This window comes from Geotrypetes seraphini, chromosome 5 (genome assembly GCF_902459505.1).
Source record: "Geotrypetes seraphini chromosome 5, aGeoSer1.1, whole genome shotgun sequence".
NCBI lineage: Eukaryota > Metazoa > Chordata > Amphibia > Gymnophiona > Dermophiidae > Geotrypetes > Geotrypetes seraphini.
In genome coordinates this window covers 263,199,036-263,216,366 of record NC_047088.1, presented here as the reverse complement: position 1 = coordinate 263,216,366, position 17,331 = coordinate 263,199,036, and the positions used below count along the sequence as shown (strand labels likewise).

Sequence of the window (17,331 nt, the reverse complement as noted above, 5' to 3'; positions counted from 1 at the left end):
TCTTTATTTTTTTATATATTGTCTATCAAAACAAGTGTCTAAATGGTGTACAATATAATGAGATAAAAATAAAAAGGTGAATTAAAAGCAATATCTTATCAAATATTAAAAATACTGGACAAGTTCACATTGACATACATGAAACAAAAGGGAAGTAGGGGAGGGGAAGTTTTAAATTGCATTGGTTGCCTTTTGAGGCACATATTCTTTTTAAATTTGGTTGTCTTTGTTTCAGATCTCTTTTTATACCTCATTGAAAAACACTCGTAGTAAGTTAATGTTTATGTATCCTTCAGTTAGGAACTGTCGTTACAAGAAATTTTTGAATAAGACATTTGCGTTTCAACTAGGCAAACTGAACGCTTGGTTAAGCCCGCTAATTTGTCAGATTCTTATAATGTTTTTAGAAAATTTTTAAAAACACACTTGTTTGATAAGTTTGTTAAATAATTATGTAATTTTCTCTTATCACTCATTTTTTTAACTTGATGTATCTTTCACTGATTGGCAAAAACAAAAAATAAATGACCCCAAAATCTCCATAGAGAAGAAAATCCAGAAGAAACCAAAAGAAACTCTGTGGAATGACAATGTTCCTAAATGGACTTTATTTGAAAATGTCAAAGTTCCAAAGGTATACTAATATCATCCACATAAAAGTAAAATGATCCACATAAAAATCTTAAAGAACCTAGTCCGCTAGGGATGCAGGACCCAACACGGTCCGCATTTTGACAAAAACTCTTCTTCAGGGTTCCCTGGGGGTCCTATAATGATGAATACGTGGGAAAGCTAATATATGGTGAGCCGGAAGTGAGACACTGCTTGCATTTGTAATGGTTCATTCGGGATGCGGTGTTCGTTGAGTGTGTTCTGGTGTTGGCCCTTCGGGAGTCCCACCCATTATGGATACTGCTTTGGTACGTCCCATCATTAAAGAACTGTACTGGTCTATCAGGCGACACAGAAGGAGAAATTAGGTTTTTACCTGCTAATTTTCTTTCTGTTAGCCTGTAGACCAGTACAGTTCCCCACCCTATCTGTATTTCTGCGGTGATTGCAGGTTTTGTTCACATGAAGAATTTGCTTTTCTTCAGGTTCTAGTATTTTTCTAGAGCCAGGGAGATATAAGAACAGCGGCTATGAATCAGCTGGCGTAGCTGGTGAGCTATGGGGACATTTTCACTGCAGGTTTTTAGTTCTATGCATTTTCCAACAGTTATTACTAAGTGTTTGCTATTTTACTCTCCTGTTCGGAGTGTTATTACTGTTGCATGTTAGGTTTTCCTTGGTTCTGTTTGGCTATCTCACCTGCTGGAGACTGAGAAAAGACTGGGTTAGGAGGGAAGCCTCAGCTAATATACTACAATTAAAGTTTGGTCTCAGTCTCCCCGGCTGGTCACAGTGAGATAAGTAAAGAACTGTACCGGTCTACAGGCTAACAGAAAGAAAGAAAATTAGCAGGTAAGAACCTAATTTCTCCTTTACATAGGTACATGTGTACATGCATAAAGTAATTATTCTAAACATTTACCTATATAACGTGCTTGTAAATGTGATCATCTCATTTGCAAAATTGTACTCTTAAGAGGGTAATTTATAAACCATTGCACTGCAGATCATTAAATGATTCTTGTATGGGCTGTACTCCTTTCTACAGGCGTTTTGCCTTCCTGCTGGCCAGAAAAGACATCTGTAGTCCTGAGTCAAAAAAAGAGCTGCTAAAGAAAGTGAAGAGTGCCATTTCTGCTACAGCAGAACGGTTCTCAGGATATATGCAAAATGTAAGTACTTGACTGGTCTACCATGCTATTATCACATTTTCCTTAGTGTCTACAAAGAATTAATCCATACTTGTGGGCTATGCCCATTTACCAGCAGGTAGAGATAGAGATACTGAATGGAGCTAGTGCACAAAGTTGGCAAAGTTATATTCTACACTCTATTTCCAGCAGGCAGTAGAACCTTGGTGTTCAACTCTGTTTTAGATTCCTGTGTTCAGCTCCTGCTTTCCTTTCTAAGGTTTCAGTTGAGCTTATGGGACAAAGGCTTTATATATTGGCCTCTTGGGTATAAAACTGGTGGTACCAGGACATTCCCCCTCCATCTCGTCCCTCCATCGCTTCTCTTTTATTTTTTTTTTGGGGGGGGGGGAAAATAAATCTGAGCCTGCAGTTTCTCTTTATAGGCTTTAGGTACAAAGGAGGATGGCGTAATACATGGAAAAATAAGAGACTATAGAGATATATTAGTGATAGGAAGAAGTGCAAAAGTGGCATTGTGAGGCTCAAAGGTGAAGGGGAGGAATATGTAGAAGCTGATAAAGAAAAGGCTGAATTGCTTAACAAATATTTATCCTCTGTGTTCCTGGCTGAAGTGCCAGGAGCGGGACCGCAGAAGACAAACTTGAATAGGGATGGAGGAGTAATAGACCCTGATCAATTTTCAGAGGGTTGTGTTTGTGAGGAGCTAGCTAAAATAAAGGTAACTAAAATAAAGGTAGACAAAGTGATGGGGCTGGATGAAGTATATCCGAGGGTGCTAAAGGAATTTAGGGAAGTTCTGGTATCTCTTCTGACTCACCTTTTTTTTTTTTTTTTTTTTTGTTATTTAATTTTCTTTTCTTTTATAATTGTTTATTCATTTTTGTATGTTACAACAAGTATATCAATTAAACTCATATAAAATTTAAAGATACATGCTTGATTAACTCACATATTAGCATCAAATTTAACATTTCATTAGGAAATTAGTATTCTATAATGTTAAAATATTATGTAAGAAATCTAAATTTATATCATTCTTATTGAATATAATAATCCCCCATCCCTCCCTCCTTCCCAATTCAATAATACATAAAATCATCTTTATTGTGAATTCATTCAAATATTGATATATTATGTAATAATCAAAAATAAAATCTCACCTTTTCAATGAGTCTCTAGGGTCGGGAGTGGTACCGGAGGACTGGAGAAGTGCAGATGTGGTCCCTCTCCACAAAAGTGGAAATAAGGAAGAAGTAGGGAATTATAAGCTGATAAGTCTGACTTCTGTGGTAAGCAAATGAATGGAAATGCTTTTAAAACAGAGAATGGTCAAGTTTCTGGAATCTTGTGGATTACAGGACCGGAGGCAACATGGATTCACTAGAGGTAGGTCTTGTCAGACAAATCTGATCAATTTCTTTGACTGGGTGACCAGAAAATTGGATAGAGGATGTGTGCTAGATGTGGTGTATTGAGATTTTAGCAAAGCCTTTGACAGTATTCCACATAGACATCTAATAAATAAACTGAGTGCCCTCGAGATGGGTCCCAAAGTGATGGGCTGGATCAGGAACTACATAAGAACATAAGCATTGCCTCTGCCGGGTCAGACTATGGGTCCATCGTGCCCAGCAGTCCGCTCCCGCGGCAGCCTCCCAGGTCCATGACCTGCAAGTGATCCTTCACCTAAATCATTTATTCCCTATTCATTTACTATCCTGTATAGTTACCCTCTATCTTTACCCTTCAATCCCCTTCTCCTTCAGGAAGTCATCCAATCCCTTTTTGAAACCCAACATTGTATTCTGTCCTATCACCTCCTCTGGGAGCGCATTCCAGGTGTCCACCACCTTCTGAGTAAAGAAGAACTTCCTAGCATTCGTTTTGAATCTGTCTCCTTTCAATTTTTCTGAATGCCCTCTTGCTTTTGTTGTCCCCGCTAGTCTGAAGAATCTGTCCCTCTCCACCTTCTCTATGCCTTTCATGATTTTATAAGTCTCTATCATGTCGCCTCTAAGTCTCCGATTTTCCAGGGTGAAGAGCCCCAGCTTCTCCAGCCTTTCAGCATATGAAAGGTTTTTCATGCCCTTATCATTCTTGTTGCTCTTCTCTGGACCCTCTCGAGTATCGCCATATCCTTCTTAAGGTACTGCAACCAGTATTGGACGCAGTACTCCAGATGCGGGCGCACCATCGCTCGATATAGTGGTAGAATACGTGGAACAGTCTCCATGAAGAGGTGGTGGAAACAGAGACTGTGTCTGAATTCAAGAGGGCCTAGGATAGGCACATGGGATCTCTTGGAGAGAGAAAGAGATAATGGTTACTGTGGATGGGCAGACTAAGATGGGCCATTTGGCCTTTATATGCCGTCATGTTTCTATGTAATGATGGGCTGTATCTTAATCTGGCAGGAAATAAATCCTTGCTGGGAAATTCAAGGAATATGTTTCTAGGCATTTAAACTAGAAAGTGGAAGTGGCATATGTATGCAGGTCACTTCTGGTGGCCACCCCCAGCAAAAGACGAGATCTGACAGCAGTTAATGATAGCAATGTAAACAACACTATTAGCAATTCACTTGTTAGCAATGCAACAGGAAATGAGACTTTTAAAAAACAAAAAAAAAAAACAACATACAAAAATGAGGTTGTCACTGAAAGATAGCTGAAAAGCAGTGACCACAAATGATCACAGTCTATGCAACAAATTCAAGATCTGCAAACCCTGATGTTAGAGGCAGACTTGGATATTGTTGCTATCACTGAGGCATAGTTCATACATACATACTGGACTATAATTTTTTTTTTTTAGAAAGTACAGAGATGGTTGAAAAGGTAGAGGAGTGGATCTCTATGTAAAGAACAATATTGAAGTAACTGAAATGTGCAGGGCCTGGGGAAACGAAGAAGCGGTATGTATCGTTTTGAAAAGAGAAATTCTTTAGTGCCTCTCCAGACCGGTACAGTTCACTGATGGGTAATAGCTCACCATGACAAGTAGGTGGAGACTGAGACAAAGACTTTTGGCTATAATATAAGTAGCTATGCTTGCTCCTAATATAACCAGTCTGTTCTCAGTCTCCAAGCAGGTGTGATAAGCTGTTACATAGTAACATAGTAGATGACTGCAGATAAAGACACGAATGGTCCATCCAGTCTGCACAACCTGATTCAATTAAAAAAATTTTTTTTTCCAATTCTTTATTCATTTTCATATCTTATAACAAGTATACAATAAATAATCAAATATTGATACAATTCACTTGTACATCTTATTCAATAATAAATTCTAAATTAACCCCCTCCCTCCCCACCCATTCTTCCAATTCTTTATTCATTTTCATTTCTTACAACAATATACCGTGAAAAATCAAATATTCATACAATTCATTTGTACATCTTATTCAATAATAAATTCTTGATTATCCCTCCTCCCTCCCTATCTATTCTAAAATATAATAGACATTTTGTTTAATCTTATATATTATGCCCTCCCAATCCCATATCATATTATTCTCTCTATTAAAAGGTGTCTAATCATTCGCATATATAATCAATGGCCCCCAAATTTTTTTAAACTTAGTATAATTTCCTGTTTGCAAAGCAAGAATTTGTTCCATTTTATATATGTAACATATTGAATTCCACCAAAATGTGTAATTAAGTCTTGTATGATCTTTCCAGTTCCTAGTTATATGTTGAATGGCAACTCCTGTCATAATCATTAGAAGTTTATTATTATTTGCTGAAATTTGGCTCTTTGCTCTCATTGATGTTCCAAATAAAATTGTATCATAGGACAAAGCAACTGGATTTTCTAATAAAGAATTAACTTGAGACCAAATTGACTTCCAAAAGGCATTAATATAAGGACAATAATAAATTAAATGATCCAAAGTCCCTACTTCTAGATTACAGTGCCAACATTTATTAGATCTGGAATTATCCAACTTTTGTAAACGAACTGGGGTCCAAAAAGCCCTATGCAACAAAAAGAACCATGTTTGTCTCATAGATGCCGACACTGTACATCTAATTCTCCAAGACCAAATTCATGGCCATTGAGATGCAGAAATTTGGTGCTTAATCTCAATACTCCAAATGTCTCTTAGACCAGTTTTTTATTTAAATAACCATATATCAATTTATACCACTGTGCGCCTTGGTGTCCCAAGAAATCCACCTGAAAACATAGGAATGCCAAGATCTTTCCATTCAGGGAACCCCTCCTGAATAGCCTGCTTCAGTTGTAACCATTTAAAACATTGTGACTTATTAAAAACATATTTATGTTGCAACTGTGAAAAATTAAGCAGCTTTCCGTTTGAAATAACATCATTTAAAGTTCTTATTCATAGTAACATAGTAGATGACGGCAGATAAAGACCCGAATGGTCCATCCAGTCTGCCCAACCTGATTCAATTTAAATTTTTTTTTTTTTTTCTTCTTAGCTATTTCTGGGCAAGAATCCAAAGCTTTACCCGGTACTATGCTTGGGTTCCAACTGCCGAAATCTCTGTTAAGACTTACTCCAGCCCATCTACACCCTCCCAGCCATTGAAGCCCTCCCCTGCCCATCCTCCACCAAACGGCCAGACACAGACCGTGCAAGTCTGCCCAGTAACTGGCCTAGTTCAATATTTAATATTATTTTCTGATACTAAATCTTCTGTGTTCATCCCACGCTACTTTGAACTCAGTCACAGTTTTACTCTCCACCACCTCTCTCGGGAGCGCATTCCAGGCATCCACCACCCTCTCCGTAAAGTAGAATTTCCTAACATTGCCCCTGAATCTACCACCCCTCAACCTCAAATTATGTCCTCTGGTTTTACCATTTTCCTTTCTCTGGAAAAGATTTTGTTCTACGTTAATACCCTTTAAGTATTTGAACGTCTGAATCATATCTCCCCTGTCTCTCCTTTCCTCTAGGGTATACATATTCAGGGCTTCCAGTCTCTCCTCATACGTCTTCTGGCGCAAGCCTCCTATTATTTTCGTCGCCCTCCTCTGGACCGCCTCAAGTCTTCTTACGTCTTTCGCCAGATACGGTCTCCAAAACTGAACACAATACTCCAAGTGGGGCCTCACCAATGACCTGTACAGGGGCATCAACACCTTCTTCCTTCTACTGACTACGCCTCTCTTTATACAGCCCAGAATCCTTCTGGCAGCAGCCACTGCCTTGTCACACTGTTTTTTCGCCTTTAGATCTTCGGACACTATCACCCCAAGGTCCCTCTCCCCGTCCGTGCATATCAGCTTCTCTCCTCCCAGCATATACGGTTCCTTCCTATTATTAATCCCCAAATGCATTACTCTGCATTTCTTTGCATTGAATTTTAGTTGCCAGGCATTAGACCATTCCTCTAAGTTTTGCAGATCCTTTTTCATATTCTCCACTCCCTCTTCGGTGTCTACTCTGTTACAAATCTTGGTATCATCTGCAAAAAGGCACACTTTTCCTTCTAACCCTTCAGCAATGTCACTTACATACATATTGAACAGGATTGGCCCCAGCACCGAACCCTGAGGGACTCCACTAGTCACCTTTCCTTCCTTCGAGCGACTTCAATTAACCACCACCCGCTGGCTTCTGTCCGACAGCCAGTTTCTGACCCAGTTCACCACTTTGGGTCCTAACTTCAGCCCTTCAAGTTTGTTCAACAGCCTCCTATGAGGAACTGTATCAAAGGCTTTGCTGAAATCCAAGTAAATTACATCTAGCATATGTCCTCGATCCAGCTCTCTGGTCACCCAATCAAAAAATTCAATCAGGTTCGTTTGGCACGATTTACCTTTTGTAAAGCCATGTTGCCTCGGATCCTGTAACCCATTAGATTCAAGGAAATACACTATCCTTTCTTTCAGTAACACTTCCATTATTTTTCCAACAACTGAAGTGAGGCTCACCGGCCTGTAGTTTCCTGCTTCATCCCTGTGACCACTTTTATTAATAGGGACCACATCCGCTCTCCTCCAATCCCCAGGAATCACTCCCGTCTCCAGAGATTTGTTGAACAAGTCTTTAATAGGACTCGCCAGAACCTCTCTGAGCTCCCTTAGTATCCTGGGATGGATCCCGTCTGGTCCCATCGCTTTGTCCACCTTCAGTTTTTCAAGTTGCTCATAAACACCCTCCTCCGTGAACGGCGCAGAATCTACACCATTTTCTCATGTAACTTTGCCAGACAATCTCGGTCCTTCTCCAGGATTTTCTTCTGTGAACACAGAACAGAAGTATTTGTTTAGCACATTTGCTTTCTCCTCATCACTCTCCACATATTTGTTCCCAGCATCTTTTAGCCTAGCAATTCCATTTTTTATCTTCCTCCTTTCACTAATATATCTGAAAAAATTTTTATCTCCCTTTTTTACATTTTTAGCCATTTGTTCTTCCGCCTGTGCCTTCGCCAAACGTATCTCTCTCTTGGCTTCTTTCAGTTTCACCCTGTAGTCCTTTCTGCTCTCCTCTTCTTGGGTTTTTTTATATTTCATTCCTGCAATGATCCAATGTTTCCAGAGAATTTTATATCCGCCAATTTTAATCTTGGAGTTTAGCCAAATGGATTGATTTAATGATTTAGAAATTGGAATAGGTGATAAATTATTAACATATCTTAAAGTCTTCCAAGTATCAATCAAGATTCTATTTCCCTTATATCTATTAGGCATTTTTATACTCAAAAGATGAATCAAATGTATAGGAAACATGAGTCGCCATTCCAAATATAACCAGTCCGGGACATTCTCCATGAGCTCTGGAAGGACCCAATACATATCCTGTCTTAAAATATAGGCTTGATGGTACCTATAAAAATTTGGAAAATTTACCCCCCCCCCCCTTTCCACAATTGTTTTTTGTAAAGATACTAGAGCAATTCTAGGTCTTTTCCCTAACCAAACAAATTTTGTAAGAATACCATTCAACTTTTTATAAAAGGACCCATGAAAAAAAACTAGTATCATACTCATTTGATAACAAACCACAGGTAAAATCATCATTTTAATGGTTTGAACTCTCCCCCACCAAGATAAATGCAAAGGATTCCATTGCTCACACATTTCTGTCACTTTCTTTAATAAAAATTTTTCATTTTCCTTTATTGTATCTTCTTGAATACTTCTAATAGTAATTCCTAAATATTTTAATCCATCTTCTTTCCAAACAAATGTAAATGAATCAAATAATCTTTTGGTACAATGAACATTTAGTGGAAGAACTTCAGATTTACTCCAATTAATCTTGTACCCAGAAAATTTTCCAAATTTTTCAATCAATTCAAGCAAACATGGAATAGTAGTCTCTGGTTTCCTCAAATAAAGCAGAATATCATCCGCATAAGCAGAGAGTTTATATTCCCAATTTGAAAACGGAATTCCTTGTATCCCCTTTGACTGATTAATGGCTATCAACAAGGGTTCCAAAACAACATCAAAAAGCAAAGGAGATAAAGGACAACCTTGTCTAACTCCTCTTTGCAAGCTAAATCTATCTGATAAATTATTATTAATATATAGCCTTGCACCAGGGGAGCTATACAATGTCTGAATCATTTGAATAAAACCAGCCCCTTTACCAAACCATTCTAATGCTTGATACATAAAAGACCATTCAACTCTATCAAAGGCTTTTTCTGCATCTAAAGAAATTAAGAATGCCGGATCTTGGATGTTCTTTGTTAAACTTAAAGTATGAAAAGCCAGTCTAGTATTATTAGAAGAATGTCTTTTTGCAACAAATCCTGTTTGGTGAGTATCAATAATAAAAGGGAGAGCTTTAGCCAATCTTAATGCCAGAACTTTGGCCAAAATTTTACCATCTACATTTATTAATGAAATAGGCCTGTAGTTTGATACCAAAGTAGGATCTTTGTTTGGTTTTGGTAAGACAATAATTAATGAATCTGCCATAGTACCTGATATACAACTTTTAGTCAGTTGGTATTGACATAATTTTAACAAATAAGGTAACAAAGTAATTTGAAATGATTTATAGAACTCTACCGTATATCCATCACCACCTGGAGCGGATCCAACTCTAAGAGACTTCAATGCTGTTTCTAACTCTTTTAGAGATACAGGTTCTTCTAAACTTCCTTTTATATGTTCAGGAATTTGTGGTCCATTAAGTAAACTCAAAAACTCTAATCCATCCTTTTCTCTATCCCTATAAGGCTCAGAAGAATATAAATCTTTATAAAAATTAAAAAATTGTTTTATAATCTGATCAGTTTTATTATGTAATTGTCCATTCTTATCTTTTATTACAACAATTTTTGCTTTTCTTTTCTTTGCTTTAAGATAATTTGCCAATAATCTTCCTGCCTTATTTGAATTTCCATAATATTGAGTTTGTTGAGAAAACAAATCATTCCTTACAAATTTAGAAGAGATCTCATTATATTTAGCTTTTGATTTTAATAATAGTTGTAATGTATTCCATTCCCATTTAATTATTAATTTACTTTCTTGTCGCTTATCGCCTTCTTCACTGCACTTGTTATCCACATTGGGTTTTTTGTTCTATTTTTTTTGCACCCTTTTCTAAACTTGGGGATGCATATGCTTTGTGCAAGGAGACTGTGCACGAAGCACAAAGCATATGCATCCCCAAGTTTAGAAAAGGGTGCAAAAAAAATAGAACAAAAAACCCAATGTGGATAACAAGTGCAGTGAAGAAGGCGATAAGCGACAAGAAAGCATCGTTCAGAAAATGGAAAAAAGACCAAACAGAGGAGAACCAAAAAGGGCACAAAGAACACCAGAAAGAGTGTCACCGAGTGATTAGAAAAGCAAAAAGAGAATACGAAGAGAGACTGGCAAAGGAAGCAACAAACTTCAAGTCGTTCTTCAGATACGTCAAGGGGAAGCAACCGGCGAGAGAAGAAGTGGGACCATTGGACGATGGAGACAGAAAGGGAGTTGTAAAAGAAGAGAAAGAGATAGCTGACAGGTTAAATGAGTTCTTCACATCAGTCTTCACGATGGAGAATATAACCACCATACCAGAACCCGAGGAGATCGTAATAGGAGAACAAGACGATAAGCTGGTCGATTTAGAGGTAAGCCAAGAAGATGTACTCAAGCAGATTGACAGACTAAAGAGCGACAAATCGCCGGGTCCAGATGGCATTCACCCAAGGGTACTCAAGGAACTAAAAGACGTAATAGCGGAGCCACTTCGACAGATATGCAACCTATCCTTAAAAACCGGAGAGATCCCGGAGGATTGGAAAATAGCAAATGTCACGCCCATCTTCAAGAAGGGCGCAAGGGGGGACCCAGGAAACTACAGGCCGGTGAGCCTGACCTCAGTCCCGGGAAAGATGATGGAGGCACTGATTAAAGACAGCATCTGTGAACACATCGAAAAAAATGGGCAGCTAAAACCGAGTCAACATGGCTTCTGTAAGGGTAGGTCATGCCTCACAAACTTATTGTACTTCTTTGAGGGAGTGAACAGCCAGGTGGATAAAGGGGAATCTATAGACATCATTTACCTTGACTTCCAAAAAGCCTTCGACAAGGTGCCACACGAAAGACTGCTTAAAAAGATATGGAACCACGGGGTACAAGGGGAGGTCCACCGATGGATCAAAAACTGGCTGGCAAACAGGAAGCAGAGGGTAGGCGTAAAGGGCCACTACTCAGACTGGAAAGGGGTCACGAGCGGAGTTCCGCAAGGGTCGGTGCTGGGACCGCTCTTGTTCAATATCTACATAAATGATCTAGAGGCGGGAACTAAGTGTGAAGTCATTAAATTTGCAGATGACACCAAACTATACAGCAGGGCTCAAACCAAGGAAGACTGCGAGGATCTCCAAAAGGATCTAACGCAGCTGGAAAAGTGGGCCGAAAAGTGGCAGATGAGCTTCAACGTGGGGAAATGCAAGGTCATGCACGTGGGGAAAAAGAACCCGATGTTCACATACAAAATGGGGGGAACACCACTAGGGGTTAGTAACCTGGAGAGAGACCTGGGAGTGATGGTAGACGCAACACTGAAGGCATCGGCGCAATGCGCCACAGCCTCTAGGAAAGCAAACAGAATGCTGGGTATCATTAAGAAGGGTATTACGACCAGGACGAAGGAAGTCATCATGCCGCTGTATCGTGCAATGGTACGGCCGCATCTGGAGTACTGTGTCCAGTACTGGTCGCCGTACCTCAAGAAAGACATGGCGGTACTTGAGGGAGTACAAAGAAGAGCAACCAAACTGATAAAGGGAATGGAAAATCTCCCATATACCGACAGATTGAAGCAGTTGGGACTTTTCTCCCTGGAGAAGCGAAGACTTAGAGGAGACATGATAGAAACCTTCAAGATCCTGAAGGGCATAGAAAAAATAGACAGGGGCAGATTTTTCAAATTAAGGGGCGCCACAAGTACAAGGGGGCACTCGGAGAAATTGAAAGGGGACAGGTTTAGAACAAACGCTAGGAAGTTCTTTTTCACTCAGAGGGTGGTGGATACATGGAACGCGCTTCCAGAGGCTGTTGTAGACAAGAAAACATTAAATGGTTTCAAAGAAGGTTTGGATAGATTCCTAGAAGAAAAAGGGATTGGGGGGTATAGATAGGAATAGACCATTGCTCAGGCAATGGGCCTGATGGGCCGCCGCGGGTGCGGACCGCTGAGCAGGATGGACCTATGGTCTGCCTCAGCGGAGGCAACTTCTTATGTTCTTATGTACTTTCCAATATTTTAATTTCTTTCTCTAAATCAGAAAATTGTTTCTTCAACTTTTTCCTAATGTAAGCCACATGTGATATAATATTACCTCTCATAGTTGCTTTGAACGCATCCCATAACATTTCTATATTAATATCATCATTTTCATTAATTTGGGAAAATTCAATCATCTTTAATTTAAATTCTTCAATAAAATTTGAATCTACAACCAATGAATTGTCAAATCTCCAAATAGGCTTAGAATAATCCTTTTCCTCATAATTTAACTCAATCCATACAACACCATGATCGGATATGAGAATAGGATCTATAATAGATTTTATTACATGCTGTGCTAATTTGTTCAAAACGAAAATATAATCAATTCTTGAAAAAGAATTATGAACCTGTGAACAAAAAAAACTCCCGATCATTAAAATGAAGAATACGCCATATATCTATTAAATCACAAGATTGTACCAAATTATCTAACCCTAATGATTTCATAACTTTACTTGGATTTTTATCCATAATTGGATCCATTACAGCATTGAAATCTCCAGCCACCACTAAATTAGAAGTAGCCAGTGGGAGTAAAATTTGTTGTAGGTTCTTAAAAAACTCCATTTGATTCGTATTAGGAGCGTAGATGTTAACCAAGTCCAGGGTATTATTTCCCAAGCTCATTTCAATATGTACCCATAGTAACATAGTAACATAGTAGATGACGGCAGATAAAGACCAGAATGGTCCATCCAGTCTGCCCAACCTGATTCAATTTAAATTTTATTTTATTATTTTTTTTTTTTCTTCTTAGCTATTTCTGGGCGAGAATCCAAAGCTTTACCCGGTACTGTGCTTGGGTTCCAACTGCCGAAATCTCTGTTAAGACTTACTCCAGCCCATCTACACCCTCCCAGCCATTGAAGCCCTCCCCTGCCCATCCTCCTCCAAACGGCCATGCACAGACACAGACCGTACAAGTCTGCCCAGTAACTGGCCTAGTTCAATCTTTAATATTATTTTCTGATTCTAAATCTTCTGTGTACATCCCACGCTTCTTTGAACTCAGTCACAGTTTTACTCTCCACCACCTCTCTCGGGAGCGCATTCCAGGCATCCACCACCCTCTCCGTAAAGTAGAATTTCCTAACATTGCCCCTGAATCTTCCTAATGGATCCATTGCTATCATTTTAAAGTCAGCTGAACATTTTTTATTAATTAAAATAGCAACTCCAGCTTTTTTATCATTTGCTGGGGCAAAAAATACTTTTGAAATCCAGCCCCCTTCCAGCTTTTTAGATTCTATGATTGATAAGTGCGTCTCTTGAATGAAATATACTGCCTGCTGCTTTTTAAGGAAATTTAATATTTTTTTCTTTTTAATTTGGTGATTCAGGCCATTGACATTTAATGAATATAGCTTAATTTCCATCTATAATCATATGTAAATACCAACAATAATACTTCAATTTATATAAATTAAATTGATCAGACACCCTCTTCCAAGTAAAATTCATTACATAAATAAATATGATACAATTCCCCCATCAATCAAATTATCTGTTTCCCGAAATTTGCATAAACCCCCAACCTCCATCCCACCCTTCCCACCCCTCAAAATGGATAAACTTGAACCACGCATAGCCTATGCAACCACAATCCTCCCCCCAGGCATTTAAAAATTATCTCCCATTTTATAAATATAATAACTTTTTTATATCATAACATCATTCCATGTACTTTAAATAATAAATTGACCCTAAACTTCATATCATCTTTCCAAAAATTCATACACCTCAGACTCAAAAATGACCAAATACTCATATCCAATACATATAATTAATCATCAATCAATTAATTTTGTATTCACCTACCCTTAACTTCATGGAATTCCAATTAATCTATTTAGAACTACATTCTTCAATAAAATTATATTTTATTATTTTAGTAATATCCCATACATATAAATCCCATAACCAAAATGATGAAATTACATATCAATTTTGGAATTACCGTATTTTCACGTGGATAACGCGCGCGTTATACGTGGTTTTTACAGACCGCGCATACCCTTGCGCGTTATACGCGTGAGCGCGTTGTACAAAATTTTTTTTACATAGTTCCCCCCCCCCTGGACGCCCGATTCATCACCCGGAAGGAGCGCTCGCACTCCCACCCCGAAGGACCGCTCGCACCCCCACCCGAAGGACCGCTCGCACCCCCACAGCCTCCCCCCCTCCCCCATGGAGAAGCTGTCTACCTTGTTTCCGGATGCCAGCCCAGCTGCTTCCTCTGCCGGCGGTCCTGCCCCTTCTCAGAGCCCTGTGATGCGCTGCTTCCTCTTCCGGCGGTCCCGCCCTTTCTCTGACGTCGGAGAAAGGGCGGGACCGCCGGAAGAGGAAGTAGCGCAGCACAGGGCTCTGAGAAGGGGCGGGACCGCCAGCAGAGGAAACAGCTGGGCTCGCTGGCATCTGGAAACAAGGTAGACAGCTTCTCCATGGGGGAGGGGGGGGAGGCTGTGGGGGTGCGAGCGCTCCTTCTGGGTGGGGGTGCGAGCGGTCCTTCAGGGTGGGGGTGCGGGTGCGTGCGAGCGGTCCTTCGGGGTGGGGGTGCGAGCGGTCCTGCGGGGGGGTGAATCAGATGTCGGGGGGGGGGCATCAGGCTTTCAGGGTAGGGACAGGACTTCAAGGGGGAAAGGAGAATCGGGGTCTCCAGAGGAGAGTCGGGGCGGGCGAAAGGAGAGTCGGGCAGCATGCGCGGTATACGGGTGTACATAAATTTGTGTTTTCCGCGCGCTATACCCGTGTGCGCATTATCTACATGAAAATACGGTAATTTCTCGTATTCAAGAATTTCATTTTTTTTTTTTTTTTTTTAAACCCCATCACATATAACCTTTCATTACTTCAAATTAAATTAATTCATTTGTTTTAAACTTATCTTCTTAACTAAACATTTCAAAGTTTTATATTACTTATATAAGAACTTCATAGCATATTAAATTTAATCCTTTTAAATTATTATAATATGTAATTCATATATTTACTACTACCATAAATCTCAGTCAACATGGATTCAAAATTCATCTCATAGAAGCATACAAAAAGAATAAAAATTTAATCCATTCTCACAAATCATTAAAATTAAATCAGAACTACAAAGGCATTATTAATGCAAATCATGTTAAATATGCCTTTGAATCCAAAAACTTTTATCTCATTACATAGTCATTGGCTCTGAATTATTCAAAAAGTCTTTCAATTTCAGTGGATCCTCAAAATATATTGACTTATTCCCATATGATACCCTCATTTTTGCAGGAAAGTACAATCCATACTTGTATCCTTTCTCTTTTAACTGCGGTCTTAATTGAAGAAATTGCTGTCTCAGCTGCAGTATTCTTTGCAAAATCAGGCAAAAAGAGTAATTTTGATCCCTTGTAATTCAAGTTTTTATCCACTTTTGCCAATTTGAGAATTTCAAAGGCTTGCTGAAACCTTAAAAGTTTAAAGATGAGCGGTCTGGGCTTTGACTGACTATCTGACCGTTGGAACGGAATTCTATGCGCCCGTTCAATTTCAATAGGTTGTTTTGAGCACAGTTGAAATAATTTTGGTGTTAAAGTCTCCAAAAATTGTATCGGATGTTCCCCTTCCAAATTTTCCGCCAGACCAATTATTTTAATGTTCTTTCTCCGTCCACGATTCTCATAACTTTCCAACTGCTTCTGCATCTCTGAGATAATTTTACTGTCAGATTTGAACTGAACCGCCGTTAGTTCCAACTGTTCCATTTTCTGCTCCAGCGCATTCACTCTTTGATTTGCCATTTCTAATTGTTTTTTTATACTGACAACTTCTTCTTTTACTTCCTGCGCACACACCGTATTTTTTTGTAGCATTCTTTGTATATTTTCCAAGGCATCCATCACCTCTTTTTTATCAATGTCGTCTTCCTCCGGAAGCGCAGTTTTTGCCGGTGTCACATGATTGTGCTTGACACGTTTCGCCGTGCCCGACACCTCAAAAGCCGCGTCAATCTTCGTCTGCCTTGTAGTGGCCATCTTCCGACCTCCGTTTAACTTTATCCGATGTTATAAAACTTTTACCAGGTATTTTATTCTTTAAAGTAGTGCCTGGGGGAGCGGAGCAACGCGATTACACGACCATCTTGTGCGTGCTCCAAGCCACGCCCATCTCAATTTTAATTTTTTAATTTTTTCTCCTTAGCTATTTCTGGGCAAGAATCCAAAGCTCTACCCGGTACTGTGCTTGGGTTCCAACTGCCAAAATCTCCATTAAAACCTACTCCAGTCCATCTACAAACTCCTATCCATTGAAGCCCTCTTCAGCCCAGCCTCCCTCAAACGGTCATATACAGACACAGACCGTGCAAGTCTGCCCAGTACTGGCCTTAGTTCAATATTTAATATTATTTTCTGATTCTAGATTCTCTGTGTTCATCCCACGCTTGTTTGAGTTCAGTTACCGTTTTCCTCTCCACCACCTCTCTCGTAAGTGCATTCCAGGCATCCACCACCCTCTCTGTAAAGTAGAATTTCCTAACATTGCTCTTGAATCTACCACCCCTCAACCTCAAATTATGTCCTCTGATTTTACCATTTTCCTTTCTCTGGAAAAGATTTTGTTCTATGTTAATACGCTTCAAGTATTTTAACGTTTGAATCATATCTCCCCTGTCTCTCCTTTCCTATAGGGTATACATATTCAGAGCTTCCTGTCTCTCCTCATAAGTTTTCTGGCGCAAGCCTCCTATCATTTTCGTCACCCTCCTCTGGACCGCTTCAAGTCTTCTTACATCCTTCGCCAGATACGGTCTCCAAAACTGCATCCACTCCAGTTCGGCCCCCCTCACCGTTGGTG

At 39.4% G+C, this 17,331-nt stretch overlaps 1 protein-coding gene across 3 annotated transcripts in view; it reads left to right on the top strand.

Annotated features, from left to right (window-relative positions):
* The window catches only part of USP37 (ubiquitin specific peptidase 37), a 465,383-nt gene that overhangs the window by 227,338 nt on the left and 220,714 nt on the right, over positions 1-17,331 (top strand). For all 3 annotated transcript variants that reach the window (XM_033944517.1, XM_033944518.1, XM_033944516.1), the window contains exon 12: positions 1,661-1,784. In XM_033944517.1, coding sequence (XP_033800408.1) covers positions 1,661-1,784 — 124 coding nt within the window. The remainder of the gene's footprint in view (positions 1-1,660; positions 1,785-17,331) is intronic.